The sequence below is a fragment of the Balearica regulorum genome, chromosome Z (genome assembly GCF_011004875.1).
Source record: "Balearica regulorum gibbericeps isolate bBalReg1 chromosome Z, bBalReg1.pri, whole genome shotgun sequence".
Lineage (NCBI taxonomy): Eukaryota > Metazoa > Chordata > Aves > Gruiformes > Gruidae > Balearica > Balearica regulorum.
The window spans coordinates 7,950,341-7,978,300 of NC_046220.1; the positions used below are offsets into that span (position 1 = coordinate 7,950,341).

The 27,960-nt window shown below is 42.4% G+C and overlaps 1 protein-coding gene across 2 annotated transcripts; it reads right to left on the reverse strand.

The window, feature by feature from the left end:
* Nucleotides 1–860: 860 nt before the first annotated feature.
* On the reverse strand, nt 861–27,593 carry CKMT2 (creatine kinase, mitochondrial 2). Of its 2 annotated transcripts, XM_075740503.1 has the most exons (12): nt 27,421–27,477; nt 21,241–21,465; nt 20,997–21,070; nt 16,569–16,741; nt 14,704–14,902; nt 13,405–13,500; nt 12,446–12,667; nt 10,150–10,235; nt 7,542–7,665; nt 5,257–5,391; nt 4,774–4,899; nt 861–1,095 (listed from the first exon to the last, which is right to left on the reverse strand). In XM_075740503.1, the coding sequence occupies exons 4-12, from the start codon at nt 16,718–16,720 to the stop codon at nt 976–978; spliced, it is 1,260 nt and encodes a 419-aa protein (XP_075596618.1). In that variant the 5' UTR covers nt 16,721–16,741; nt 20,997–21,070; nt 21,241–21,465; nt 27,421–27,477; the 3' UTR covers nt 861–975. The 2 variants fall into 2 exon arrangements, with proteins under 2 accessions (XP_075596618.1, XP_010305705.1); XM_010307403.2 differs by lacking the exon at nt 21,241–21,465 and having other exon boundaries at nt 27,421–27,593.
* Between the last annotated feature and the right edge of the window lie 367 nt (nt 27,594–27,960).

Consider the following 27,960-nt stretch of genomic DNA (forward strand, 5'->3'; position numbering starts at 1 on the left):
ATGGGACTGTGTGTGTCTGCTATTTTTTCCACCAAGCTGCTCGCCATGTGGAATAGCAGTGAGCACAGAGATCTTACTCAGAGTGGCCGTATGTCCTCGGGCACTTTGAGGTGTGATGATTGACTGCATCTAGTCCCCATTACCTGGAACCTGAAAGCTGCAGGAGAAGACTGGGACAGGCCATGCTTGGCGGGTTGAGGTTGGATACAGTATATCAACAAGCTGATTTGCTGCTGATTTTTTGGGCCAGCTTGCTGCAGCCCAAAGGCACAAGCCAGAAATGATGCCTGAGGGAGACAGCTGAGAAGTGAGCTGGTGAGTTCTCCAGGAGTGAAGAAGTGTGAGGGTTTGGGATGACCTGGTAAAGAATTTTGTGTGCAGGTCAGTCCTGGACAGAGAAGAGACAGCTCCCATGCAGAGACACCATTGAGTTCCTCATGATGGGTCAAGTGGTGGACTTCAGAGACTGAACGCATGTGCAGCTGCCTACTCCAGTTATTTGCTGAACTCACCATGGTGTCCAATGGTTGCTGAAAAAGCAGGAAGCACTTCACAGCACCTGTCCCTCAGGCTGGCAGATTTCGGCTGCCTGGACAGTTGCTGGAGAGAAGTGCATCTGTGAATGAAAATCAGGGGCTCATAGGAGACTTTGTAAGTATGGCCATAAGTGCAAATGCAGGCTAGAATTGAGGATTTGTGCTTTTTGCATTACTGAGGTAGTACTTTTCTTATCACCAACCAAGCAAGAAAGGGAAGCAGTCCCTACAAAAGAGCGTACCAAGGTGGTTGTATTGGGTGCATCCCAGTAAAGCTGCATGAAGACTAGCTTCTGCCAGTGCAACCAGGCATCTAAGGAGACATCAGGTATCAGGTAGTGTTTTATTACACAAGGTATTTATACAGAGATATACAGACGTGCCTTTCTGTCAGAATGGCAGCCATATTTTCCATCAGTTGCCACCATCAGCAGCAAGATCACTTCCTGCCAAACTGAGGCAATGGTGGTGGCACTTTGATGTCTTGACCTTTTTCCAGTTTCTTCTCACAATCAACTAGATAATTGACCCCATCAATGACAATCTGGACTAGCTCCACCTACAAGAAGAAGAAAATAGTAGTTACAGAAGCTTTAGCTAATGCTAGTAATAGAGGAAGGGAATATTGGCTTGTACTACAACAACAGCAGGTAAAGCTGTAAGGACGGTCACGGCATAGAGATGACACACCCTGTGGCACAGGGAGTATGGGTTGTGCAGGTCCAGTGGAAACCCATGGTAATTCCTTTCTCCTGTTTGCCCTGAGTTTGGACCACCAGCAACAGAAATTTTCAAATAGGCCCTAAAGTTATTTTCACCAAATTCTCCTCCTACTCATATTCCTATAGGAACAAAGCAAGCAAGCAAGAGTCCTAATATAAAATGTTTAGGCATGAGTTGAGAGACCTGTTTCAAATGTGACCACCATGAGGGTGAGGATCCTCCCCAGACGTTTGCTGGGAAGTAGTGTCTGGCACAGTCAGGGGTGCTTCTCTGTTGTGTTTGCGACGTTCAACATACGAGGATGAAGAAACCAAAAGAGCAGTGCTGTGTCTTCCCAGCTACCAAGCCTGTACCACCCCTGTGCTTGCAGAGGCACTTATTAGTGTGAGCACAGAGTCAGATGGTGGTGCAAGGAGAGGAAGGCAGAGGCCCATTGCCCTGATTCACACCAGCCCTGAATGCCACTGGAGGCACAGGGTAGGAGTCCTTCACATGGCTTGGAGGATGGCAGGACCACCTGTTTGGCCACAGCCGTTTAGACTACCTGAGAAAGCTCATCAAACCAGAGTTTTGTACTTCTTCACAGGCATGGCTCAGGGCCCTCTGTTCCCCTGCAGATGACCACAAACCCTGCTGTGATGATTCATCAGCTGTGGGGAAAGATGTCCTACTCATTCTGCCAAGTGTGCTGGCATTGCTGAGGCAGTTTTGCAAAGCCCAGGACCCACATCTCTGAAGCAGAGGCACTCGTCCTGCACTCATGCTGGCTTTACATCATCTATCACTCCTTTGTCTTCAGCTCTTGATTTGCACTGGCAGGGGTCGGATATGCTCCAGGTCCAAAGCAGCACAAAAATTTGCAATTCTATATGGCAGGGGTAGGTAGTGTCTTCGTAACCTTTTTCAAAATTGCTGAAGAATACAAGGTGCCTTGCCCCCAGCTGACTTTCTTCACAGGCGAGGACCACAGGCCCTGTGGTATTGTTAGCCAGCAAGCTATAGCACTGATTTTTCTTAATCTTCATGAAATGGTTCATTAGCGACCTTTAATGACTGGGTTGTTAAAACTCAATGCGAAGACTAAATCGCATTGTGTCTTTATTGTGACAATTGCTGATTTTCAAGGGATTTGTTTTTACTATAAAGCATTTCAGTGGCTTAGCAGTTTATTTTATTGTCTTTTACAGACCAGCTGTGTTGGGAAATCAGAGGTCTGAATTTGCACCTTCCAGGAGAAAAGGAGTTTCATATTAAGTTTGCATTGACCAGTAACTGAAACAAAGCAAAAATATAAACAATTTTGTCTTGCACCTTTTGGAACATAATTCAGTTCTGCAAACACATTTACCAAATAATAAAATTTATTTTATTATGTACTGAAAAAAATATGTCTTATAATAAAACATTTCTATCCCCTTGAGTTTGTCTTATCTTATTTAGATTTCAAAATCTTCGAGGTAGGGATTCAATCTTATCTATTGGCTTAATCCTTTGAATCCTTGCTGTACGAGGCATCACTGACTTCAGTGGAAGTCTTCATATAAGCAAAAATTTGGAGGCTTGGGCCATCTGTCAGTAGAACTCATATTTATTAATCAGGCTGTGTAATCCTTTTGTATTAATAGTGTTATTTTAGTATAAAGCACACATGATGATGTTTCAGGTATCAATAAATGTCTTTGTCACAGACTGTCTTAGCAAATAATGCAGCTTAATAGTTTTTCATTTTTACTTATTTCAGTCTAGATCCAAAGGAACTGCCTACATGAAACTCCAGGATTTCCAAACCCCTGTCCAAATGCTCCTTGGCTGTGAAGACATTCTAGAGCATGTCTGAATAATAAAGCACAGAAGACCTGACTTGGTACATTATCCCAGGGTTATATTTGTGTTATGAAAACCTACCAAGAATCTAGCTGAACTCAGGTACTGAGCTGCAACACAAGGACCAAACTGCATCTGTATCTAAGCTGCCAAAGCCTCTTGGTGCTGTGCTGAATAAATACACCTTCACAGCATGCTTTTCTTTGCAATCGAGTTTTAACTTGCAGCAAAGGCCCCAAGGTAATTAAAATTTTGCTGCTGGGCAAGCAGGCAGCCCTTCAAATCCTGACACATACAAGCAGGTTGGCCTCGGAGCCCAAATCGTGTATTGCATTGCTAATGGACAAAAAGGGTCCTCAGGACACATCAGTCCCGCCAGGGCCTGCCCAGTTGGCCATAGCTGAGAGGTGGCAGCATGCGCCAGGGGGTGAAAGACATGTTTGACAGAAGGTTTGAACCTCTTGTTTCCTATCCATTAGCAGAGTGCTTAAATCACTGGACTTACAGGATCCTTGCAAGGTAAATTTTTGTCTCAGTTGTTCCTGACATGGCCAAGGGTGAACACAGCCCTGGTCTCAGTGAGACCTTACAGCCTGTGACCTGGAGTAAGAGTTTAGCTCAGGCAGAGCTAATGGGAGGAGGCTGCAGCTCTTTGACATGGCTGTTTTTCTCCCATCCTCAAGTAGATTTGATCTTGGGAGCTGTTCAGCTTTATAAAATACTTAAATATGAAACTGGAATGAGGTCTCGGACCTAACTCTCCCAGGAGAGCAGCAGCACCACCAGGCTGTAGGGTCATTTCCACGCTCTGGCACAACAAATATTCATTCAAACTGAAATAGCTTCAAAACAAATGTCTGAGACGAACCCATCTCATTGCAGCTTACAGCCCAACATGGAGGGCTCAGAGCAGACAATTAAATCTTTGCCCTGATTTAACCATAGGTCTCCCATGTCCTCTACTCAGTGCCACACAAGACACATGAAGGTGGTACCAATTCCTCCTTCTCAGTTATTTTGGAGTGAAAGGACTGGCCTTGACTTGCTGTGTAACTGTGGAGAAAGTGCATGACGGAATACTAAAAGGAATACAAGGCCTTAAGCCAGTCTTGCTTTCAGTGCCCGATTCCCTGTGTAGGTTAGGACTCAATCCCTGCTGTCCCCAATATTTTGGTAGCAGGTACAGCAGGTACCTGCCCAATGTGTAGTAGCTAGCTCAGTACCCACTGTACAACTTAAAAACATGTCTCACTTCCCATGTCCAGCACTGTAGAGCCTGCCAGACACTGCTCTGATAGCTGGGCACTCCAGCGGGCAGGTAGGTCTAAGTGTTGTGCTGTGATGCTGAGAAACATCTTCCTGAGGGATGTCTGTTACCAAAGCCAAACCTTTCCAGCACCTGTGTGCTCTCAATGGAGGTCCTCAGCACATGGTGCAAGCAAGTCACGCTTGTGGAATTTGCTCAGGGTTGTTTTGTTTTCATTGCCATAACAGGAATATTTGTCAAGCACTTCATGCACATTAATAATATTTCTTTGAGTAAGCATTTCCATTGGACTAGATTCATCAGGAGTAAAATCTGCTGTGGCTCCACTGAGGTCAGTGGAGTGAACCCAACCAGAGGGAAACTAACTCATATCAGAACAGATCAGAGCTAAACAGCAAGGAAAACAAAAAAAGAACAGGTTACCTCTGAGCGACCCATGCGGTCCAGGTTGGAGATATCGTACACATCTGCTACAGCTGCTGTGTCCACTCCACCGGTGCCACGCTTTTGCAGACGCAGGTTCTCCAGGATTTTTGGAAACCTGGGATCCTATCAGAAGACATGGGTTTGAGCTTAACACTTTTTACGCTGTGTATTGTGCGAAATCGTTGCAATGCTGTTATCCATGATTTAATAGCATCTCCAGAAAGACAGGCAGAGATGGATAGTTTTCTCAGTCATTGGATTACAGCCTGTCTTGGTGGCTGTCTGCTGAGTAGATTAATTTCCATAGCAAATACAATAATTTGCAGAATAAAAATGTGCTCAATTAGTCATACATTATGCCTGGAACCTTGTTACACATCATGCTAATGTGCAGTCATTGTAAGCTGTCATTTTTCATTTGTTCCTTTGCAAATCAGAAAGGCTGAATTATGTCACTGGCCTTTTAAATGACTTACGTACCTTGCTAAGCTTGGGCAGCTTAACATGGACTCCAGCACGTAAACCAGTTCCCAGGTTGGAAGGACAGGTCAGAACATATCCGAGACGCTCGTTCCACATGAACTCCCAGCCCCGTTCTTTAATTAATCTTTCCACCTATGATGGAAAAAAAAAAAAGAAAAAAAGAAAAAAAGAAAAAAAAAAAGAAAGGAAAAAGGAAAGGGCAGCAAACAAATATCTTATTTTAAGAAGTCTGCTTATTGCCAAGATACTTTTCACCATCTGTCTGTGTTGATGAATTTCACTAACACCAGTGGAATTGCATAAATTTACACCCAAGTACAGTCTGGTTTGGATCAGATGCAACTGTTTGCACTCATCAGACACCAAGATCCCCAGTGCATATTACAAGGATTTCTTCACCGTTTTCTCACAACCACTAGCTTGCAGATTCTTTGTCGCATTATCACAAAGCTCCTTGTCATGGTGGTTTGGTACACCCTTAGCCTGTGAAGCCATATCTTCACATAAGAATTATCGCTTTTGCTATGTCTTTCTAACCTTGGTTGCAACACACAAGCCCAAAAGACTCTAATGCTACAAAGCAAACAAAAGGACCTGAAGCTGAGTTCTGTGTAATTTTCAAGGTGATGCCATGACTCTTAGGGGAATATACTTGACTTCTAAATGCCACACTTCCTTTATAAAGACACAACATAGCTTGTATATAATGCTTTTCATTACTAGATCTCTGATCATATTAGAGATTGAAATAATTATCTGCAGAAAAATCACAAGAGTCTATTGACCTTTGAATAGGCTGGTGCTATGTTCACTGATCTGCACTTCCTGGTCTTACTTCTGCAATCCAAATACAATTTCAATCCAGTTCTCCTCCAGAGGACAATGAGATACATAAACCAGCTCATGCTCACAAGACCTCTGCCAATATAGGTGAACACTTCCGTTCTGCAGAAGAATACAGGATAAAGGACTCTCCTAACATCATTCTGTATTGCGTGAGGACACCAGAAATGCTGGTGGGAAACTACACCTGATTTCTCACCTCAGACACCTGCTTTCGTTGCAGTTCCTCTGCTTCCACAATCAAGAGATTGTAGTTCCCTGCTGTCCCTACATGGCCTGGCTTTTTTTTTTTGGCCGGGGGCTATGAAGTGACCTGGAAGCGATGCAGAGCTGTATTATCTCTACATTTGCTGGGGGTTTTCTGAGACAGGGGTGTCTCTAGAAAGCCAGAGAAGCTGTTTTGCCAAGGTCAGATGATTGAAACAAGCGATCCAAGGCTCAACATGCATTTTCATACTCGGGAAGAAAAGCAGTCTGATGGAGACAAATGTTCTTCCTCCACAGGTCAGATGAAGTAAGCATGCCAAGGGCCCCAATGAGGAGAAATACTTGTTTTATGCAGCCAGAATACTCTTACAGTCTTGGAGACGATATTAAGCCCATTTCAACCTTTCCTAGCTTAACCTCTAGGCTTTCCTGTATTATGGCAATCCATCCAGGAATAATGAGGACAAGAGCAGTGGAGAACAGGGTTTGGCCACATCACTTGTTCCACAGCACCTTGTTGTATTGCCTGTGGGACACAGTATAGTCGTCTTTCTCTGTTAAAGCAACTTTTTCTGTGGCAGAGCAGTACGCAGGGCTGCACTGGGCCCGGAGCCAGCTTGGGCCATACCCGGATTGTATAAACAAAACTGTTTTAACCCACACGCCATCTCATGAAGGCTTTTTTATCTTTGTGAATAGCTAGACCAGAATAAAATCCCAGAGCCCTGTCTACCAGTTCTTAGTATTTAAAAAAAACCCAACCCATATCTCCCCAAAAGTGGCAGTGGGCCAAGGGGTCCTAAGCCCTGAGTCCTGTGCACAGCCTCAGCAGCATCCACTCTGCTCCCAGCATCACGGACGAGAAACAGGTGGCTGGGTCAAATAAATTCTTCAGTCAGTCAAATCAAGCAATCCAAATAAAATGCTTGATTTATGAATTCCCACAGCCCATTGGAACAAAATGGCAAAAAAGGGCTATATCTTTAGCCAGCCTGTGCTTACGATTTTAATGGAAAAGCTACAAGGACATTTTATTTATATTCCCCTACAAGTCAGCTAGCAATTTGCCCATGTTTCCTTCTTAAACTGCATTAGTATGGGTTGCTGTGCGGACTGGTGTCACTTCATTTTGTTGCTCCCGGAGATGTCAGTTCAGTATGACCCACAGTAAGCAGTGTTGACAAGAGCACAACAATAAACTAATAGGAATAATAATCTTATGGAGACACTACCTCTTTTAAACCACGACAAAATCTTTCAAACACCCGTTTCATGTTGCCACCCTTCTCCATGGAGATCACCCTGGTGTGGTCCTCTTCATTAATCCAGATGAGAAATGTCTTGTCATTGTTATGCCTTGTTGAGAGGGAAGAAAAAAGAGTATCTTTAAAAAAGACAAGCCCTGAAAATTACTTCTCAGTATCCTTAGTTTTATCACAGTGTTTCAGGGCTGTGGAGAAGTTAAGCATGGCAAAATAACTTCGTTCTGCAGAGTTAGGGATTTGAGCTGCTTTCACAGTTGGATCTCCCATGCCAATGGCATTACGTGGGTTTCTCAGGCACAGCAAGAAAAGCAGTTTTTCTGATCACATCATGCTGCTGTGGCACTGAGCGAGGAAAAACATATTGTCCTCTAGCATGAGCACAGCCAAGCTCTGCATCCTCTGTCACCAGGGACAGGTTTTATTGTTCTTAGAAAACTGTGGAGCTAGGAAAAAACCCTAACATTTCCATGCTGCTGGGGGCCAAGCAATATGTCCTTACTTAATTGTATTCTCCCCCATATCAAATCCCAGTGCCCTCTGTATCGCTTGGTAGCGCTGGATTGCCACATCAGTCAAGTTACGTGTCTGAGGACATCAGCTGCGTGTTGCTTCCGGACAGCACATTAGCGATGCTGACTTGTCAGTCAAGATAAAAATGACTGAAGATACCCACTATTGCTTCAAACAGATCAGTTGTGGCTAGGTTTATTAAGTGCTGGTCAAACCTGAGGTCACTTTTCCTAGCTTTTTCTCCATTTTCTTTGTCTTCTACTACAGGCTTTCTATGACACGTAGAAGCTGATTGATGGGATCAGACTCATTTGTACAAACAGTGGAATATTACCAGGCTTGAAACATATGAAATTTGAAAGGTCAAGTTCACCAAAAGCCTGACTTTCAACTGGCCTTTTACTGTGCCTCCTTTTTCCCCACACTTGTAGTTTGCTAATGCAACACTGAGCAGGTGTAAATATCCTGTGCCCTGACGTTATGGTTGCTCGAGGTCCAGTTACCTCATCTTCAGTCACATATGTTTAGGGGAGGGTTTTCCAAATAGTCTGATGTTGGCCTGACTCAGAAATAAGTCTGCCTGTTGCTTTAAGGAACGTGGAAGGAGGCCACGCTGAGTGCATTTAAACTGTGCCATTGCCACCGGTGAGGTCGGTGTGAACAGTCCTGCAGCCCATCACAAGGACAGGATTGCAATCTGTATAAGCTAAAGAATTTCCAGAACGTGTGGTCTTTTTGACAAGAATTTCTTGCAAGAGAAAGGCAAGTTTTCCAAATGCAGCTTACTGAAATACTTTCCAGTCCTACTAATTTTTTCCTAGTCTGCCTGATATTTCACATGTAAAACAAGCCAAAACTCAGGTCTGTTTTATTCAGGAGATCCCTGGATTGTAATTGTCTTGTTGGTACTTCTCCTGTTTGTTTGCAGAGACAGTGAATTGGATGCCTTAGCTTGATCCTTTTCCTCAGATTCACACGGGGACCAGGGAACTAATCTGAAGCTTGTTGAAATAAAAAAAAAAAATCCTCATAGATTTCCAGCAGGTCATCAGTTTTCATGGATCATCAAGTTTCACAGCACCTGCTCCCCGAAAGAAATCAGGTTTAGCTCATCGCAGTAGTACTGATGGTGTCTCTGAACATGAGCCAGTATTGTCAGACACTGCTTGGAGAACAGTTGGGGGTTTTTTTTCACATAAAGTCCCATTCTCTCTGAACCTGCCTAGGGCAAGGAGATAGGCTAGGTGATTCCTCAGAATCCTTTTTAGCCTAATTTTTCAGAATTAAAGCATCCAGCGATGCCTAGACATATACCAAGATGGATACAGATGCTATGCACTGCACAGCTGCCCTTATCCTCTGCTAGTGGGTGTGTGCGCTGATCTCAGAGCTATTATCCCTTTCTCTCCACAGAAAATATTGTATTTGGGCACAAAATATGTTGTGTATTGTGAAAGTAGAAACAGACCTAGAACAAAATAGGAAATTCAACTTCTATATTTCTTTTTTGTCCAGTTCATTTGGAAAGAAAGGGTTACTTTCAGCTGTGGGAATTAAACTAACATTGTTTCTTGACAGTGACGGGGCGGGGGGGGGGGGGCAGGAATTTGCAATGTGCTGTGCTGCAGCTGTATGGCCGGTGGTTCCTAGCTGACAGCATGGCTACAATCTGGTGTTTGAGCTGCTTTTGTAACCTCAGCTCTGCCAGCTGCAAGGTGACTCACGGGCTTTTTCCCAAATCAAATTTTTATCTAGAAATAGAAAAAAAAAAGGAGATAAAAACCAAAAGAAGGAGCCATGCCTATGATGCTGTGTTGTGTGGATGGTGTTAGCGATGGCTTCTTGAAAATAAAGGTCTTACCCATTCTGTTGTTCATTACTGGATTTTGTTTTTCTTTTTTTTCAAATTAAGCAAGAAAACTTTTTTTTTTTTTTAAAAAAAACCAAACAAACCGAACATGCTGTGAGTATGGGGACAGAGTTACTGCAAGGTTAGGACAAGCAAGGAGATTTGTAACACAATCTTTAAAACACGACACAAGCTTCTGCATGTCACGCAACATACCAGATTCCTCTGGCATCTGGCCAGTCACGTGCCATCCCAGCACACGTTAGCAAAGGGGACACTGGCTTATCAAAGAGAAAATGATCCTGGACACCGAAATGCAGCCAAAGGGAGAGAGAAAGACAGAGAGAAAACAAAACAAAATTCAGTGTAACACTGCCTGATACATTTTATGTGAAGGCAATCAATGTACAAGTAAATCACACAGTGCAGGTTGTGGATCTGGTTCCTTCTTCTGAAAACTAAAAGCACTTTACCCAGCTAATTTTCTTGAGTCTTGCAGATTCTCACTGACATTGGTAATATGACCAGGTTTTGCCAAAAACATTTTTCAAAGGTAAGACAGAGCACAGAGATTTAGCAATTTATTCCGAGCATGAAGTCAAGGTAGGAATTAAATCAGTGCTAAGCTTGACCTTTTTGAATCATAGACTTGTTCTTTTCCTTAACAGAGATGCTAGTTCTGATTTAATAAATGTAGCACTTGCTGTGCTATTGACTTGCCACATTCCAGGTCATTTAGATTTTTTCTTAACTGAGTTGTTTTTTTCCCAAAGCAAATAAGTATTTGATTTTCATATGTGTGCTGAAAAATTATTAGTTCTTAATTCCTCAAACAATGCCGTATTGCATGTTGCGTGGGAGTTTTGCAGGAGGGGGTGTTGTTGTTTGTTGGGTTTTTGGTTTTTTTTTTTTTTTTTTTTTTAAATCTAGGATTTAATTAAGAATAGTGAGGCAAGCTATCCAGAATAAATATGACATGGTAAACAAGTTGATATGCTTTACTTCTTTTTCCCCTTAGTGGAGAATTTTAGGTTTTCATCTTTGAATACCCTGTGATGGACATGATGCAGCCAGAACCCCAACCATGCAGAAAGAAAAGGTGCAGAGTTCTCTTTGTTCATTACAGGAACACAGCGTTTCTTTCCTCAGCTTGCTCCATTTGACACTTTTGCTTGAAAGAAAAATCCCCCTTTTTGTAAGAAAACAGCTGAGCACTACTAGTTTCCCTTATGTGCATATGGCCCAAATCTGCAAAGTACCAAATGCCTTCTGTGCTGAATGCCATTCAGCTATCACTGATTTGATCTTACCGAGATCAAATGGTGCTTATTGAGGGCTGGCAGAAAACCTGATACCATAGATGTTCAAGGTCCTAAAGTACTGGAGGAGGTAAGCAATGGTATGAGTTAAAGATGGAATCTGAAGTTACAACATTCAATGCCCTGATTTCTATACATTTGCATTACCGTAAAAACAAAGAAAACAAGGTAAAATGCTGAATCAGTGAAGCCTGTTCCACTTCCCAAAGGACTTAGCGTTAAACCATGAAGGAATCATACTCTCCACACTCCTATTTTGACCTCTGCTTTCTGTGGAGCTCTCTCCTGCTGAAGAAAGGCAATGAAATAAAACCTACAATAGGTCATCAACGTCTTGTCAATAAACATATTACAAAGGACATTCAATTAAAAAAGTTACTGACCTTACATAAATTCTTAACTCCTGGTTAATCCAGACTGTGACACCTAGTTCCAGGGTTATAAATAGTTATGTTACTTCATCAGCTCCCTTTTGGTTGATGTTATGGATTAATGTGCCATGAATATAGCTAACAGGGTACAGCCATTCCTTTGGATATTTAAAAGGTTTGTTTGACATGTCACATGCTGTGACAAAATCCATGATGAAAATCCTTGTGTTTCCATCTGTGTGACAATGAAAACTCTCGTTATGGGCCTGATCCTCCAAGTCCTGAAACACAGTTACAGGACTGAGAAAAGGTCGCCTGGGTGCAGTTGGCTACAGCCATTTTTGGGAAATTAGAATAAGTGTAGTTTTGACATAAAGAAATTATAGCCAAAGCCCCCCCCCCCGACAGTCTAGAACACAGATAATATGTAATGCTTATTTCAATGTAATATTTTCAGTTAGGATGGTTATTAATATAGAAAATATCAATCTTTGCTCAAGGAAATGACCAAGAAAAAGTCCTGAACTTACTTTATTATTCGTCCAAAGAGGTGACAGCAGCCAGGTATATTTGATTTGACACAGATCTTGCTATCTGGAATATAACTCCACGTTTTGGACCTGCACATTTGTGTACTTAGACAAAATACAGACCCTGGATGATTTGCCATTACATTAAAAATATTGACAGGCTATTAACTACTGGATTAATGCTGTGATTATCCTCCTTAGCTACACAGGAAAGCATGTGGCCCAAAGAAAGATGAAGGTTAAGATAAATGAGAATAAATGAAGGTGGTGTCAGCACTGGAGCTGTACTTACATCAATAAGCTGCTGCTGATCCCTCTCAGACATATTGGTCAAGCTGTAGTACTTTCCAGAGAGGTCTCCTTTCAGGCCAGAGAGTGCAGTGACCACGACGTTCTCCACCTCTCTCCGCTCTGCCCTGGTGCAGGCAGGAGGAAGGCTGAGGCCACGGATACTGCGGCCAGTACGCACCCGAGATGAGAGGACATAGTGCTCGTCAAATTGACCATGGGTGATCTGAAGGAGGAATGTTTCATTAGTCCACACACAGCCCCCATGTTGTACTCCACCACTAAAAAAACCCCAATCCCTTCATACAACAAGAGGGGCATCTTTCTGTCCAGGCATGACGACTTCGTCATGAGATCATAGATATTCAGGATACCAGGACACCCTCAGAGTGTCAGACACCAGGAGGTTATTTTTAGGAACAAGTTTCTTTGGCTCAATGAATGTTGCAGAGTAACCAGCTAGTCCTTCATGGTCCCAAAATATGAAGGAATCTGTGTGGCTTTTGGAAATGTGGATATGGGTAGAGGCAAGGGACCAGGTACAGAAAATCCTTTGAAAGAGGAAAGCCCAAGAAGGTGCTAAACCACACTGTAGCTGAACTAGGAAGGAAATATTAAGCAGCAGGTCAGGTTTGATCATGTGTATGTGGGCTTCACAGAGTCAACTCCTGCTTTCATTCCAAAGCTTAGACACACAGTTATCTGTAAGCTCATGAACAGACCCACAGTGCCAAGTGAGACTGTGGCCCACAGTACAGTTGGGACTGATCCCCTGCTAGGAACAAAGTAGGGATGCTGCTGTTTTGTTGTTAGGGCCATGAGTGGTATACCACTTTCCTTGACCCTAAAATTAATGTCTTTGGAGTAGGATCAGGAAAAAGAAAAGTACTATTACATACTTTATCATTACTGTAAGAAGCAGCCCTGAGCCTTTATTTTCTGATTATTTTATTTCAATCCTACCTTGGATGCATCCAGGTCCGTGTGGTGCTTCATTGTCCGTGGATCATAGCCATTATGTCTTACTTTAATGACTGGGTCAAAAATCTCAGCAAACACCTATGGAATCAAGAGAATCTAGAAAGAGTCTGCAGCATCATAGAAATGATTAAATGCATCAGCTTCAGCCACAGGAGAAGTCCTCTGACGCAGGCTCCTGGGTGACAGACGTAAAGGGGGCTTTGCAAATGCGGTCAGGAGTAAATATGAAAAGAAGGGGTTCTTTTGACCTAGACAGTGCTCTGCAGCAGTTGCTCATCTTTGCAACAAAAATAAGGTATAATTGCACCTTACTTAAGTTACAAGCTTACTCTAGTTACCACAGACAGGTAGTGGATGTGGTGGCAACTACATTAGGTTTCAGGATTTACTACCAGCCATAACACACACTCAGAGTCCCCAGGCAGCTTGTCTCGTGTTTTTAGGTCATGCAGAAATACCATATGTCTTCACAGACATGGGACACTAGTCCTCATTAGCACCACTCGGCTCAGGTGTGTCAACACCAATCACAACCACACCTTCATGAGGATGAGGAGCAGTGGCACATCCAAATGAGTAAAGGACAGGAGCTGATAGTCCAGAACATCAGATGTCCCAGTCCATAATCAGCAGTCCAGTGCTTGGGATGTTGTTAGGAGACAGTATAATAATAGGTACCATTGTATAGTAGACTGAAGGAAGCAGACCACACAGGTCATAAACAATAAAAACAAGCATTTTCTTCTCTTTTCGTCTTCTCTTCATTACAGAGTTAAATTAACCTGTCCATCCTAATGCTGTTTGTCTTCAGCTTTCATCATAATCCAAAGCTGTGGCTTCATGATGTCTGGCACTTCCCAGAAGACATTTTTATTTCACTTCTGCCTCTGCTCAGAAGAGCAAGGCAACTGCTTCCACAATGTAATTTCCAGATTACCTTTATTTTGTGTGTCTCAGGGTTGCATAGCTTTGCCATAAATTTAGTTTAGCTGTAGGAAGGAGGGCAGCTGCTGGATGCAGGTAGCAGCTGCTCCCAAGCAGGTACATTTTATTAACTTCAGTCGCAGCAGAGAAGGCACCTGTAGTAATGCCTCATGTTCATGCATTTTCTAATGTGGAAGAGTATGGAAAACACCATCTTCATGCACATGGCCTGCCCCTTGGGTACTCTCTGGGATACAATTTATCTTGGGAATGCATACCCTATGGGGAATCTGTCTTCGTCTAAGGAGCATCTTGTGAAAAATGATCAAATACAACAGTATTGTGGAAAATACTTACCTCATAGGATTCTTCATCACCTGCGACCATGCCAACAGTTTTAATGAAAGGATGGCCAGGATTATCAACCCCAGTTTGGATGCACTGGTCCAGGGTGTAGCCATTGGGAGTCATCTTGTCCCTTAGCTTGGAGTAAATGGCCGGTGTGAGGCACTCAGCCATGCAGTTGTTATGTTTGCGGAGATCAGGATAGTCTGCGCTGAAAAGAAGAATCCCAAGCAATTATGTGGTACCTTGAAGAGTAATCCTTGCTAGGCTATAAAGCTGTTAAAGGGATCATGAGATACAGAGTACACAGCATGGTTTAAAAGTATAATTAGTTTTTGGTTTATATGTTGCATTGAATTTTAGGAAGAGAGGAAGATTCAGGTCACTGAAAGTACCCCACTTTGCACACCAGTGGGCCACCACACTGACAGGTAATTGCATCTTTCTGCTACTCGGGGCCATCAGGAGAATGAATCCCAATGAGCTCTGAAAGTGCACTAAGCCCCATTAAATCTCTGCTGAGACACTCTTTTTCAGAAATAAAAGAGCTCTAACACTGTTCTGTTCAAGTAGGAAGGCAATTAAACTGAAGAAGTTCTTTGTAATTTGGAGCCCAGGTGCTCTCACAGTTTAGTGGACATCAGTGGGACTGTCTGATCTATGCCAGCTGTGAAGTTCATTCTTCTACAATATCTAGGTTAGCTTTTATGATATTATTATTTACAGAAATCTGCATAGTGTACTAAGCCAAGGAAAATAAAGATGTTATGCTTTAGCAAGGCATTTTTGTAACTGAGTCAGACCATATCTACCTTGTACTGGTAATGATTTGCTTTATGCACAACTCCATTATTTCTATAAAAATATATTTTACCCAGGATACTATTCAGTACTTAAAAAAAAAAAAGGTCTGTCAGACCCTGATCTGTATAGTTTTTCACAAGTATGGCCAGCAAAATCAACCTACAGAGAAGAAGGTCTGTGATTAGTTTCTAATCATCAGCCAGCCAGTTTGTAACAGAGTGAGGAGTATTTCAAGTGCAGCAGTTATATAGGAGTTTTCTTTACTACTTGCATAGTGAAAATATTTTCACATTTCTTAATGGTAGAGTCCATATAATCAGCCAGTAGAGTGGAATGGAATGGAATAGAATAGAATAGGAATCGTTTAGGTTGGAAAAGACCTTTAAGATCATTGAGTCCAATCCTTAACCTAGCACTGCCAAGTCCACCGCTAAACCATGTCCCTAAGCATCACATCTATGCGTGTTTTAAACACCTCCAGGGATGGTGACTCAACCACTTCCCTAGGCAGCCTGTTCCAGTGCTTGACAACCCCTTTGGTGAAGAAATTTTTTCAAATACCCAATCTAAACCTCCCCTGGTGCAACCTGAGGCTGTTTCCTCTTGTCCTATCGCTTGTTAGCTGGGAGAAGAAGCCAACCCCCACCTGTCTACAACCTTCTTTCAGGCAGTAGTAGAGAGTGAGAAGGTCTCCCTTCAGCCTCCTTTTCTCCAGGTTGAGCTGCAAAGTATTCGATAGCTGATGAGATAAAGTAAGGACTCATATAGTGCTCAGCCTAAAATTTGAGACATTTCTTAGGCTTGTTATTGTTTTGGGGGTTTTTTTAGTTGATACTGTCTCACATCCCTGCTTTCTGGTCTTGAAGGCTGTTGTTTGTGCTACCTAAACCTGAGGTTATTAATAAAGGGTGCTGTTTTTCAGGACGTCAGTCCACACAGCCCATGGACAGACACAGAGATGGTGTGACGCGTAAGGACTCCACAGCTTTGACTTCCTCAAAGAGTTAAAAACTGCTCCTAGCCCAGTAAACAGGGTGCTGTGCTCAGCTGTCTGCCTAACCCCAAGTGCTTACCTTGGAGGGAAGAGTTTCCGTTTTTCCTGAACAGCAGCCTTCACATTTTGCTGGTTGAGGAGGTATCCGGTGGTTAACACCCCTGTGCCTGCAGCTGCAAAGAGTGCAGTGGTTGCACGGCCAGCCAGGAGACGACAGAAGGTGCTAGCCATTCCTCTCGGAGGATACGATGTCTGGAAGAGAAGACAGCCCAACGTCAACCCATAAGTCCTCAAACAGTGCAAACAACAAGTAAACCCTCATTTGTAATGGTAGCTCTGTAAAAAAAGAAATTTATTTTTGTTATTGGTTTGCACTTATATAGTGTGTTCAGAAAAATGGTCAGTCTGTGCATGTATTATTTCTATACCTGTACCTTAGGTAGAGTTGGAAATCAGTTGGGGTTTTTTGGTGCTGTATTGAGCACACAATTCTAAACCCAACATCCTGAATATTTCAATTGTTTTAATAATTTAGGGCCATAACTGAACCCTTTATCTTGCTTCGTATCAACAACACATTACACAGAAACATCTTTTCAGTGGCCAAAAAGGTACAGTAAGGTACAGTCACATGTGGTAGAATGAGGCATCAGCTGGGTCATTCCTTTCAGTGCAATCACCTGCAGAAACTCTTGTGCCTTTTTCATGCTTGCCTTACCTGTTAAGCACTTTGTACTTTTCCTTCCATATGAATAAAGTTGGGGTAGGCTTGAATTCATTATCATGGGAAGGGGGATATGCTAGGGACCTGAAAAACCTCAGTGACGTGGTAACTGGAAGTAGAGGTCAACACTTCACTGCCTTTTCCGCTGTGAGAATACACTCCATCAAATGGTGCTACTGAAAGCAAAAACCAAAACAAAGGTAGGCAGCTCTTCAAAGCACTGGTCAAAAACTTATGAAACACCTTGTCAAAGGTTGATGTGGGTGCAGGAAGTGTGCATGGCTTCAATGAGAGACTGGACAAGCATGTGGAAGAGAGATTAATTGTGGACTTTAAGTAGACAAAAGAAACAGGCTAGCAAGACAGACATGGACCTGTTGGAGAAAGACCAGAGGAGGGCCACGAATCTGATCAGAGGGCCGGAGCACCTCTCCTATGAGGAAAGCCTGGAGAAGAGAAGGTTCCAGGGAGATCTTATAGCAGCCTTTCAATACTTAAAGGGGGCTTATAAGAAAAATAGAGATTTTTTACCACGGCCTGTAGTGACAGGACAAGGGGGAATGATTTTCAACTGAAAGCAGGTAGATTTAAACTGGACATAAGGAAGACATTTTTATGATAAGGGTGGTGAGGCACTGGAACAGGTTGCCCAGAGAAGCTGTGGCTGCCCCTGGCTCCCTGGCAGTGTTCAAGGCCAGGTTGGATGGGGCTTTGGGCAACCTGGGCTAGTGGAGGGTGTCCCTGCCCATGGCAGGGGGTTGGAACTAGATGATCTTTACAGGTCCCTTCCAACACAAACTACTCTATGAAAATTCCCTGGTCTGAAATTTGAATGGTCTATTATTTTTTCACAGCAGCATGTTCATAGGGCAGCTGTGGGTTTGGGATTCTGTCTGGAGTACAGGAGATCTCTAAGTCTAGCAGAAAAAAATAGTACATTCTGTGAAAGTCTGAAGAAGCCAATGACGATATTTTTCTTCCAAGAAACATAGTTTGACTAGAATTGCTGGTGACTGTGAGTTCCTTGGGACCATACAAATTCCAATTTTAATCATTGACAGAAGCTTATTCTTAAAACTGGACTCCAGTAAATCATATTTGGGAAATGGGTATTGAAGAGCTACAAGAAAACATGAGCTTTTCCCCAGGATATGCTGCTTCAGTTGTTTTTTCAAAGTTTTAAAAGCTGTAATTGTTTATGTAATCTCTTCACCATTCTTTTGGATGTTAAACTAAGCACCTCAAAGCATTTGGTTTTATTTTCAGTGAAGGAAGTGTTCTAATGTCCAATAATTGTCATGTAGATCTGAGTTAATTACCCCAAACCCTGTAATTTGCCTTTTCCACTCCTGTCTAAAGACAAACGCAATGTTGCATCTATATTTTCTCACTTGTTGAAAAGGTATTCTTATTTGCTCGCATGGTTTTCTGTTGCAAAACAGTATCTTCTTTGCACTTTAGTCACATATATGAGATGAGAAACAGAGATGTGTTTTAAGTTTGAGAGCCATTTGTTTCACGTCTGTATCTTTATACCTGAATTTTGTTATTCTGTCTCCTCCATGCCTTTGAAATGTGATATACATTTATCTAACTTTCCTTCCAGATAAAGGTGATGACTGATTGACAGAAATGTCAATATTTTTTCACTGAAATAATTTCCCTAAAACAGAAATGAGGAGAGACCACACAGGGAGGGCATTTTTTTTCCCCTATTAGAAATACATTGCGATTTCCTCATCTGTTCTGAGTCCTCAAGAATTAGTTACACAGCACTAGAGTGTAATGAAATATGTGCCAACTCCGGGCAGGGACAGGAGGCAGATTGCTGTCTTATCTCTGGGAGTGGCTCCCCTCCATCCATGAATTTGTTTAGGTGAGTTGCAGGGCAGGCTCTCAAGGCGGCAACAGGATTTCTCTCTCTCAAAATGCAGTGGGAGAATGTTTGAGTGTAGATCAAAACCAAATATGAGGTTTGTGATGGAGGTTTTTGTGCTGCTTTCTTTTCCATGTATTTAGCAGATGGTTCTTGTGCCTTTTCACAGTATAGCATCCCCATCCTACACTCTGGAAGTATTTGCTTATGACTAATCTGCATAGAACTATTATTGTTACACCAAAGTGTCTGAGAAACAATATATGTATATTCATCACAGCTGTATGTATTTATAGTTCTGTTTCACAGATGCCATCTTTACTGCAAGGAATTGGCTGGCAGTCAAAGTCCTGTCCTGAAAACAAGAAGCTGTATCAAAATCCCCTTGTAGACAATGACATTATGACTTCAATGACCCCAGGCGCTCATCAGCATCTGCACCAGCCTGGATTTTTTGGGAGCTTCTAAATCCTGTGCCACATTAAGGGACAAATCTGGTCCAAACATCTGATTAAATCAGAGGAATTGTGTGCAGTATGTATTTACAAAGAAGCATGAGGCACGTTATAATTATAATGTTTCCGAAATAATGAGAGCAGTGCATCTATTGACTGCAGTGTATACCGCAGCCTAACAGGTAAAGCTAACAGCCTCAGACAGGTCATTATATTTAGCCATGTCACATCTGCTGGCAAGGCTGCACTGTGTTGTTTGCTATTTTCACATAACCTCCATTGCTTCTACTAATGCAATGTGACGGGAAAGCCCCATCCTTTGTAACAGCAGGTATTGGTTTACTGGCTGCATATTTTTCTACCTTCAAGCCTTTCCCAATGATCAAGGGTACACAATGTATGGAAGCAATGTCCCAGCCATAAAGTTACTCTCTGCATCAGCACAACGTTGTGGTCTGGGACCGGGAGGTAAGCACAGCACACTCTTCACTGGGCACTTGGCATTAATTTGTTCTGGAGGAGCTGAGAAGCACACAGGAGCTCTGTAAGGGTAAAGGATGTTAGAAGCTGCTCTCTGTGATTTCTTGGGGAGATAAACTGTGCTCACTGAAGCTGATAAAAGCTAAATGTTGTTTAGCTGCTGATTCAATGCTTCTTGTACCCTTTGCCTTGCCCTTGCAATAGCTATTGGATAAGAGAGTGCCCGATCCTGAGAGCGGCTGAGCAGAGCAAACCTTCCGCAAAATGTGGTGTGCAAACAATACTCTGAGTGGCTGTGGGTAGCTTGGCATCCCTGACCTTCAGGCTGAACTACACTGTGTGCCTGAGGTATAGGATTGTAACAGAAATCACAGCCTGTGAACAGAAAGAGAAATAAACTACCTGGAAAAAGAAATAGATGAACCTGGGGGAAAGGGAACCAGTTTGAAAAGGGAAAGAGACTTCCTTGGTGATTCAAAAGGTGAAGGCTTTGTGCCATGGCTGATCTAGCAAGCACAGGGACGTTGTACCTTACTCCTGCCAAATGAGTTTGAGTACCCCCTCCTCACTGTCATTTATGTCTTTGACTGGATGTGCAATGCCGACTTTAATCCCTGAAAGCAGACCCTCTCAGCATGGACAGTTTCGTTGTCCCCTCCTCCCTTGTTCAGGCAGCATCAGAGGGTTTCTCACTCTTTCAGGGTCTGATACATTAAACAGGCCTGTACCTTTGGGACAGAATGACTGACTGTTGGACATCTGATCAAAGGCAGATTTTATGTTCATGAAATTGTTTTTGTTTTCAAATTTCAATAAAGTCCCACACTGCAAGTATTTTTCTTGTTGGCAATGTTATATTCCATTGTGGCTGCATGCCTTGTACCCCAGGACAGTCTTGGTTTTTTGGATCACAACAAAAAGGAGACCTTTGTGGAAAAGGTCTCCCTTACCCTGAGGCAGGCTCTACTTTACCTGACAGATGCTTCTCTAACAGCTCTTAAAAGCCTCCAACACTGGAGATGCCACAGCCTGCGTAGGTTAACTACCTAAAAAAAAAAAAAAAAAGAGAGTAAGATAGGGTTTTTTTTAAAAAAACCAAGCAACTAGTATCTAACTACACATCTCGTTACAAATTGAAGCCCAGCACTCCTCATCCTAACATTTTCTTCCCCAAACTTTGCAGTTCTGTAAGCAGAAGTTCAGTTTCTGTCTTTACCAGTAAATGCCTCAGCTTTTTAAACCCAGTCACTCCTGCAGAAAAGGTGACTCTGCTGACAAGGTGACCTGACAAGCATCAATCATAGCATCACGTGGCTGCTGCCTGCAGGAACTGGGAGACGACAGCTGGCCTGATCTTCTGCTCCTTAGGTAGGACCTTCTGATTGTAGCGTGGCATTGCCATCGCAGGGACCATCATTTGTGACTGTCAAATGCCAAGGCTCTAGGGGAACATGAAAATTAGAATTTCTTATGAGAAGAAAAACATCGTCTGGACTGCAGTGGAAAGGTGACTGTAATCCTTTTTATCAAAATAACTCCTAATTCAATAAACACTTCTTGCCACAAGGGTGGGCTATAGTTCTGAATATAAACGCATCTAGTACTGCAGCACAAACTGAGTCCATGTTATGCCTTGTACGGACAGTCCACATCATACAATCAAAATAGCACAAATAGACTTGCACAAAAACAAGCTCACCAAACAAAGTTTTTACATAATGAGGGTACATAATGAACAAGACATTTTATTTGATGGGAAACAAGACCATTTTGTCTTAGTTTTCATTTTTTCCCCTGTAAAAATAGCATGATTTCTAAGTAATGCATTGCTTCAAAACGAACATTTCAAAAAGATCCATTTTGAAAGAGTTTGAAAGGAATGCTCTCAAACAAAAAAAAATTTCACATCAAAGCTATTTGTCAAATCTGACCTCAAATTATTAACAGACTCAACTGGTTTTTCCCCAGAGAAAATGTCAACCTGCCCTAACAATAAGTTTGCACCATCACCAACTCTGTGGATTCAGAGAAATGTAATTATCCCAGCCAAAGGTGTTGTTAAAGGTGAAAGGTTTTTCTAAGAACACTTTAGCAGAAATACCATGCTGTGATTCAGGTTTCACTGCACACTATCATTAGGCCTCCACTGTAAGTATCTCACTTTCATCAGGGAAATTTAACCATTGCACAGCCTAAAAAGTGAAAAAGCACACTTTTCTTTTGTCAGAGTTTCCTAAGGATCTTCCCTTGTTCTCATGATGATAGAAAATCAATTTTCTCATAGATGTCTATGGGGCTACCATAGTGCAGCTGCGAAGGGGGAAGACTAATTTTTCAAGATCAGAAGAACCTTTGTGATTATCAGTTTTAACCCTTGAAAAGGAATTGAGTGCTTGCCTGTGCTGATCAGATGTGCTAGAAGTAAAACACCTGCATTGGGAAAGCATCCATCCTGCATTCAAAACTACCTAGAGAGAGTATGGTCTGGAGAAGATAAAGGAGTTCCAAGGGTTAATCAACCTGAGTTAGAAACAAAACAAAACCAAACAAACAAAAAACCACACCCCCCCCCCCCAAACCCCAAAAAAACAAACAAACAAAAAAAAAACCCCAAAACCCCAAAGCAAACCACCACTTAATTCTGGCCTGCATTTGTTTGTCTTCAGTTTCAATCACTGGCCTTTGTTATTACTTTTATCAATTTGTTGTAGAAATTTCTACTCATTATTTGTTCCACATGTCACTGCTTAATAACTAGCTCTTTTTTATGGTTTTTCTCCATCAGTTTTTTATCATATTTTCAAATTTATTAATCACTCTTTGGCTCTACCCTGAACTATTTCCATTTTGTTTCTTCCTCAACATCCTCCTGATACCAGAACAGTGTTTTCATCCCAGTAATGGTTGTACCAGGTCCCTAGCATGGAAGCAGCAGAGCATCTCTCTGCTAAGTAGCTTATGCATTTGGAGACCATATCAGCCCCTCGGGACCGCAGCGGTACACTGGAAGTGCACGCCGTGGTCACTGCTGGCCCCATGGTCACACAATTCCCTGAACTACCCTCGCGGGTAGGGAGTGATGACTGTAGTCCTCAGCATGGCTTCCTGATGGGAGCAGTCAGGGAGCTGTATCTGATACAGACATAAATACATTTCCTCATAGGATTATGTGATGGGGTTGTCTGCATTAGCAGGAACCTGGTTAAGTCTCTACCAGTCCTATGAATTTTTTTACTATTACTTTCACTTTCCCTTTAAACTGAAATGCTTCCTAATAAGCAGAGAAGTTTTCTTGTCTATTGTGGGATTCTGAATACTTAAATTGTTCTCAATTTATTATTTTCTACTTAAATTTTTTTTCTCTGCTAAGTGGTTTATAACTGCACCAACCTTGCAGAACTTTGAAGTTCTTTCAACATGCCACAAGCTACATGTGAATTTGGACTTTAACTCAGTAACACATAAGACAGAATTAGCTGCTTCTAAACCTGCACTGATTTTTAGTTCTGTGAACATCTCTTCTTCAGTTGTCCAAACGAGATCTAATTTCTGTGGTATTGTACTTTTTTTGAGGTATAAGCCTTAATAATTTTATTTTATAGATTTTAACAAGATTCTTAGGATTCATCACATGAGACCTCAAGCGTGAGTCACTGAAATAATACTCTGATAGTAGTAAGACTGTTTTCCCAAAATGTAATGGGTAGGCACATTAAGAGTCATCTTCTTCGTTACTGTTTTGATGACATAGGGATTTCAGCACATTGTGTAAGAAATATTCAGAGATGTGATCTAAACTGAACTGTTTCAGTGTAAGTCTACGATGAAGCTGGAGCACTGTATATATTCTGTATGCAGATCAACAGAAGCTGACGCATGAGGAGACACAGAGGCCAAAGTGAATACATGAGAACTGGTATTTTGCTGTGGGGAAATACAGATTGGAGCACTAGTTTAAGTCCACAGACTAGGACAGCACTGACCTTGTTGCAGCCTGATGGAAAGAAGAGCAGGCAGGGAATATCAGGGAGACAAGAGCATGAGGTTTTCGAATCCCTTAGCCGATGGCAGAAATAGAAAAAAATGGACCTCATGAGCACTGTGGTGCCAGCCTGTGCTGTAACTGGGACGGTGCACCTACTTCTGCTGAACATGGCACCACTATCGGCTTTGGCTCACCAGCTCTTTAATGTGAGTGCCCAGGTTGCTGCCTCTTGCGCAATGGTCCTGTTCAAGTCATTTATCTCCTGCTTTTGCTTAGCACGATCAGGGCTGATCTGCTCTACTGTCACCCAGCACTTACAACACGTCTGTCTTCCTCTCCTTTGCAGATAGCATGGTCTTCAACAGTGCTCACAAGTGGGCACCCTTTAACTGATGAAGGTGCAGGGTAAGATATGCCTCAGTTGTACCCATCCAGCATCAGGTGGATTTTCTACACATAAAGTGGCAGGGAAGATTTTTGGGGTTTTCTTACTAGTCAAGTGTGCTGCAAGACACTTTGAAGGCTCCTGATATTTGAATTTAACAGCTTTACAGAATGTTCGGACAACTTACCTTGCACATTTCCCCCTTATTATGCCACTCTGCTCATACTTCGGATACTGGCTTTGCCTCATGATAACTAGTTAAGATGTCTTTTGTATGCCTCCAGGATTACACATGCCTTTGGATACCAGGGCATGGAGCACAGCTCAGTAGCTCTGAGAATGGAATTTGTCACTGGCAACAGGTCCTTTAAAGTTTTATTTCCAAGGTCGTTTTTACCTGTACTATTGCTTGGAGAAAGCAAAAATACTATTGTACAGGAGAGAAGAAACACAGAGCAATTAGCTCAGGAACAGTTGCTGTGTATCTTCCATGCACCAGGTTCCCTCCTACAGTGAACAGTTCTGATTAACTCCTTAGAAGTCATCTTGGGGGTCAATGTCTGCAGTGGCTAATCGTGAGGAGAGTAAATGCAACATCGACTTAAAGTAACAGCCACTAATCTGCACAGTGTGTAGTGTTAAGTGTCTGCAAAAACAAGGTTTCTTCATTCCCATTCCCTCACCACACTGGCACCATAAAAGGTAAAAAAATTCAGAGTCAAATTTGCGTTGCCTTTTCCAAAGCAGTATTCCCATACGCCGTGATGACTTACGGCCAGTGAATCAGCAACACCTGTCTGAAAGGTCATGATCTTAGAGGTCATAGCCTTTATCTCTCTGCTGTCCTCCAAGACGTGCTCAGCTACCTGTGACCAGCCTTCAGGACATCGATATCCTGCCAGGAGTGTATTTTGGGTTTAAAACTGTATTTTAATGTATGTATCACCTACCATGCACTGAAGGCAGAGACAAAGGCCTGCAGCGAGATTTAGCAGAAGTCACGGCTGCAAATCTGGTGCTGGCTGAGAAAGAGCCCAAAGGACTGCGAGTACCATTTAAGGTGGAGGGGCTCTTTGTAAGCACAGTTTGAACCCAGGATGAAAAAAATTGGAGAATGCCTATTTCAAGCCTTAAACCAGTTTTCCCTCTTATTCATGATACACTTAGAATAAAGCCTCTCTTAAAGGTGAAGGTACTCTCCAGAAGAAATAAGGCTTTTGTACAGCAGGTCCCTCACCAACACTAAAAAATTCCGTCTTTCAAATCAACAACTTAAGAAAACTCTGACATAGCAAAACTTCCCGTGCTGCTCTGGCCGGAGCCTGCAGAGGGTCTCCAGGACATTTGATTCACAGCTCCCACTGTGCTCAGACTGCCTCAGCCGTGTCCCACTGCACGTGGAGAGCCTGTGATCTGCACACAGGTGAAGCTGCTGCATCCCTCTCCGGGAACTTCAGAGGAGAGTGAATCATCAGAAATGCACAAACTGCCTCTTTACCCTTTAAGGAACTTGTGAACTTTACCGCTACTTTTAATATTTTTTTAAAAAGCTTTTGCTATTAATTCTTTACTTTCTTGAACTTCTTTTTTAAAGGGGATGTTGTCAGCTCTGTTTTTCTCTTAATGTATTTGAACACAGGTCTTGGTTATCCTATATTTCATGCTAGGCAAAACACATGCTTTTAGCCAAGGAAGGAAGGAAGGTACAAGGGTTACAGTGACATTTCTAGAAATAGAACTAGATTAAATATTTGAACCATGTCATGGGTGGTATTAATTGCCACACCATGTGATCCTGAGCGACATTTTGGAGGAATGGCAGAGTCATAGCTAAAGTTCACACAGGCTCATAATCACAGATAATGTATACGCACGTCTCAAACTGTTAAGCTGTTTAGCTAATGGTATCACTGCAGTGAGCTGAACTTTCACATGGTGGAGGGAGAAGGAGGGTGGCCTGTTATATTTGAGAAGTAATTCCTTTGAGTCATCCTTAGCTTGAGCTAAAGCCTACAGATGCCAGTGGAAAGTTTTCTCTGCCCATCTATGGAAGTTGCTGGCACCTTAGAAACACCTGCAATAAATGTCACAAGAGACTATATGCATGAGAGACCATTTTTAGATGCGCAGAAAACAGTTGATGTTGCTCTTGGTTTGCTGTATCACTCTACAGGTGCAGAGGATAAGTTATAAATTAGAACATTAATTCTCATAAAGCAATTTTGGTGGGTTTGTTTTCAGTTTCTCATAGCTCATCCTGAACAAGACTCAAACATTTCTGACTGTTCTGGGTTTAAGATAAAATCTCCGGAGTGGAGAAATAATGGCAGACATCAGTCTAACTGTGCCTTTATCACAGCATGGAATATCTCTACAAAAAATAAACTAAAATTCAGTTTCTTTCTCCTTGTAATGCCAGAGTTCAGTGAATGGTTATAAAAATCTAATGATCTAGGGGAAAAAAATTCAAACTATGAATCTATGAATGGATTAATCTATGAATAGAGAAGACACGGAAAAGACTCTTCATAGATCAGACAACTAATACTTAGTAGCTACTTCTTAGTAAAAGCATGATTTTTGATTTGTGTCAGCTGAAGTTCTGACCTGTCAGACCTGACCTGGTGAGACTCAGAAGCCCAAATCCTCCCACCAAAGCCCAACCAAGGTGCTGGGAGTGCTTGCCCTTCTGAATCACTGCAACACTCTTTTACATTATAAACCCCTCATCTCTGCAGTGCCGAAAGCTGCAATCAAAATCGCAAAAAACCCTTATTGAATTAGAGGTGAGCTTTTTACACATCTGCAAAGGGACTTATTTTTCCCTTAGACTGTTACTTAAGGATTTGAAGCAGCTGCACAGTGGGCTGACAGATTTTTTTCCTGCACTAAGTAGTTATGCGAACAAATAAATTATAGCCAAATTACACCACATCCTGTGGTGCTTTGAATTCATTTTTAATATCCCCCATATTCAAAATGCTACCATTTGAGGCAAGAAAAGCAATATAGGTAGTTTAACTGACCTTGAAGCTGAAGGTAGAGATGTCCTGCTGCCTGCAGCGAGCCCAGAGTGTAAAGTGAATAACAAGTTCGTGCGCTGACAGGAGCCCAGGTAACATGAGAGGGGGAGAAGGAGGTGAGGGAAACAAAAATAATTGCTGCAGTGGCCAATGCTGTTTCACTGGGTTGCAGGAGTGACATTTGCTTGCACAAGGGTGCCCTTGAGGACGTAAGTGGGATGTGGCAGGATGTGGACACCTAACAGTTGGGTGATAGCAACATCATCTTTCAAACACTTCTCAAGGGGAAAGAGGTCATGTCAGCAAATGGTTGGCTGGATGCTTAACTGCAATGAGATGCACCTCCACTGCTTTGCCCCCAAGGGCCTATTTAGTGACAGCCAAAAGAGAAAGGTCAACAACAGCTTCTCTGTTGGACTGCCTTGCCTGTCAGAACAACTCCTGAGAGACACGGAGAGCAGGCTAAACCCACCTGCATGCATCCCAAGTGGAAATGGGTCAGAGCAGGGAATGGGACCCAGAATGAGCTGACATCACAGTGGG